General features: G+C 28.8%; 1 protein-coding gene across 1 annotated transcript in view; it reads left to right on the top strand.

The window, feature by feature from the left end:
* Positions 1-2758, top strand: part of LOC119575920 (uncharacterized threonine-rich GPI-anchored glycoprotein PJ4664.02-like) — an 8304-nt gene extending 5546 nt beyond the window's left edge. The window contains exon 7 of the mRNA XM_037923454.1: positions 2660-2758. Coding sequence (XP_037779382.1) covers positions 2660-2758 — 99 coding nt within the window. The remainder of the gene's footprint in view (positions 1-2659) is intronic.
* The last annotated feature ends 1238 nt before the right edge of the window (positions 2759-3996 follow it).

Genomic DNA, 3996 nt, shown 5'->3' on the forward strand with positions numbered 1-3996 from the left:
TATCATTTTATTAAAATTTTTTTTTAAATTATTTTTTAATCATTATTTACATTTTTATATTATTACCATTTTTATCATTATCATTATCATTATTGATGTTATCAATTTTATTATTATTATTATCATCATTAGTATTATCATTATCATTATCAATATGATTACTATTATCATTATCATTATTATTACCGGTATTTATTATGTTCATTATCATTATCATCACTATAATTTGTTATCATTATTATCATTAACATCGTTATTATTGTCATAATCATTATCATTAACATCGTTATTATTGTCATAATCATTATCATTAACATTATTGTTGTTATCATTCCTGTTATCATTATCATGATTACTGTTATTATCATCATCAATATTATTATCAGTATTTTTATTGTTATCATTATCTTATTAATGTTTTTGTTATTATTATCATTATCATCATCACCACTGTCATCATCACTGTAATTATTACCATTAATATTATTGTTACTATTATTATTATTATATTGAGTATTATTATTGTCATTATCATATTTTTTATTAGTATTACTATTAGTAGTAATAATAATAGTAGTGGATCATTATTACCATTAACATCATCATTTTTACTATTATCACCATTATTATCATCACTATCATTAATGTTATTGATATTATTATTATTGATATTACTAATATCCTTATCATTTTTACCATTACCATTATTGCTATTATCATTATTATCGCTATCATTGTTATTACTATTATTATCATATTATGAATGCGAAGATATTGTGATTATCATAAATAATGTTACCAATATCTTTACTGATAACACTATGAATATGATAATAATCATTATCATACATAATATTATTGCTATTATTACTGTTGTGTTTATTACTATCATTATCATTATTATCATTTAACTACTACTATCATCATTATATTATTATCGGTATTATTATTTTCACTATTGCAATCGTTACCATATCATTACAATTATAATCATTATTATAATGGTTATCATTATTAATACTAACATTACCATCATGAATTATATCAATATTCTGTTCAGACTTTGTTTTGATGTAAAATGGGCATCTCATACCTCGATTCATACTCTATATAAGTGCGGAATCGAAGTCAAATAATTTTCGTGTAAAACGGAGTGATAATTGACAACATAGATATTAGAGAAATAGAGGAAGATGAGGGAAGTGAGGGGAGTGAATTTAAGGAAGAGTTAGGAGTGAGAGGGGGTGGCGAAAGATAGAGAAACAGGGAAAGGGTGAGGGAAAGAAAAAAAGAGGTAAGCATAGGCGGGGAGAGAAAGAGATAGATAGGAGTACCTTTTTTTAGTGAAATTTCCACGGATCCTGGTAGCTAATTTAATTATTATCGTTATCATTATTATCATTAGTATCACCGCAATCATTGTGATTCCAAAGGGTTTTTATCCCATCGAAAATTATTACAAAAAGCATCATCATTGTCATTGTTACTGTTATCATTATCATCACACTATCATTTTCATTTCTTACTTTTTCCCGTACCACATTACCTCAGATACTTTTTTTTTCCCAAAACTGGCTCACTTGTGACTCCCACTCAGTTTGGAATTCGGCTTGGAGCTCTATTAATCAGTACCTTGTGTGTGTATTTTGGTGTTGGGTTTTTGCGGGTGTGTGGGGGTGGTTGTGGGGGGTGTTTTTGTGTGTGGTGGTTGTTTTTGGTTTTGTGTGTGGTTGTGTGTTTTTGTGTGTGTGTGTGTGTGTGTACATATTACATAAACCTTAGTCTTCTGTGCACCATGATATTATCGTGTAAAATGAAGTAAGTGAATGGGACAGTATTCTGAGTTTGTCATAAGAAAGAGAGAGTAATGTGCCTATCCCTTAGCGACATACGTCAAAAAAACTTTTTTTTTTCAATAACCCAAATACCTTTCAGACCCCGGGAACCACCCCCTCGAACCATCACGTCACGACCCCCGACTCACGGTCGACCGGTTTTTTTTTTTCTTTATGCTGCCCCAAAAATCACTGCGCACAAGATATTTTTTTTTAAAAAAAGGAAAAATTTTAAATCATTAACTTCACTGTTTCAAAAAACACGTTTAATGATAGTTTTATTTCACTTCACTTGCAAAATTTCTTAATCCATTCACAAAATGGAAAAACGGGGGGAAAAAAAAAAAAAAAAACTTTGATTTTAAATTTTTAAAAATTTAAATTAACCAGGGAAAAAAAATGGGCCCCCCCCCCCTGTTGTAACACGGGGGTTTTTGGGGGGGGGACGAAAAACCCCCCTTGGGAAAAAGAAAACGAAACCCAACAATAAACACATTCTCACCTGCAGCTTTGGCCGACAGGTGCGGAGTGATTGAAGTACTTGTTTCTTACCCACGCTGTGGTGGGCGAGATAATAGCTAATGAAAGTTCCAGGTCCGGATTCCATAGTAGCTCAAAGATGGTATGAGACATTGAGAAAATCTGAATTCCAAGGAGCTTATGTCATTTTTATAAATCTTGGATTAATAATGGCGTATGCATTAGTCATTTACCACTAGGAAAGAATACAATAGCGTAGAATGTAGAAGGAAAGTGCGTTTTTCATCGAAATGAACATAAGACACTTTGTGCACTATATAACGCAACCCGCAACCTTTTTTCAGACACCAAGAAATGTAAACACAGACTGGGCATCGGTCTTAAAATCCTTTCCCAAAATTCGTTTTTTCGCCATTTGTAGAAAAACATTTAAAAACCCCTAAAGGATCGAGTGAAAAAATTAAAAATCACCGAAACATCTGTTTGAATGACTAGAAAACGGCTGCCATTATAGTCCGGCTCTGGGAAAACCAATAACCACCCATAATCACACACCCACACACACAACACACAACACACACACCAACACCCCAACACACACACCAACCACACATATATATAAACATATATAAACATATATCACACCACACATACACCCACCACACATAAAAACACACACAAACAAACACACCACACACACACACAACCATATTAAAACAATATACACATATTACACTAACCCAACACACCACCACACAACACACACACTATATATATAATATATATATAAATATATATATATATATATTATATATATATTTATATATACTACCGCGTTGGTCCAGTGGATAGAGCACTGGACTCCGACCTTCGCGGTCACGAGTTCAATTCCCCGCCACAGCAGTTGTAAAAAAAGGCCTGCGTTCCGACTATTGGCTCGAGTCTGATCTCACGGCGAGAAAACGACATATCTCCCTGAGAAATCAAACGCAGGTGTCGAAGGGAAAGTCACCAATGGCATGTCAGCCGCCAAACCGCGGTTGATGGGAAGGGGATCCAAACAGGTAGGATGAACTGAAAAATGACAAAAAATAATTGATAGTTTTGGAGAACCTGATTCTCATGTAAAAAAATGGCTGTTAACAAACAAAAACCCCACACACCAACTCATATAATATATATATATAAAAATAATTTATATATATATATATAAAAATTATATATAAAAATATATATATATATTATTTATAAAATATATAAAATTTTATAATATATATATATATATATATTAATATTATATATTTTTATATATATAATATATAATATATATATTTATATTTTAATATATATATTTTATAAATATTTTTTTTTTCTTTTTTTTAAAATTTTTTTTTTTTTAAATTTATTTTTTAATTATATATTATTATTTTTTATTTTATTTATTTATATTATTTTATAATTTTTAATATGGTATTTTTTTTTTTATTTATAAATATTTTTTTTTTTTAATAATTAAAATATAAAAAGTTTTTTAATTTTTTTAAATTAAATTACAAAAAGTTAAAAAAAAAACCCAAAACAACCCATTATATATATTTTAAAATATATATATATATATATATATATATATATATAAAAATATATATATATATATTTTTTTATTTTTTTTTTTTTTTTGTTT

Source organism: Penaeus monodon, chromosome 8 (assembly GCF_015228065.2).
Source record: "Penaeus monodon isolate SGIC_2016 chromosome 8, NSTDA_Pmon_1, whole genome shotgun sequence".
NCBI lineage: Eukaryota > Metazoa > Arthropoda > Malacostraca > Decapoda > Penaeidae > Penaeus > Penaeus monodon.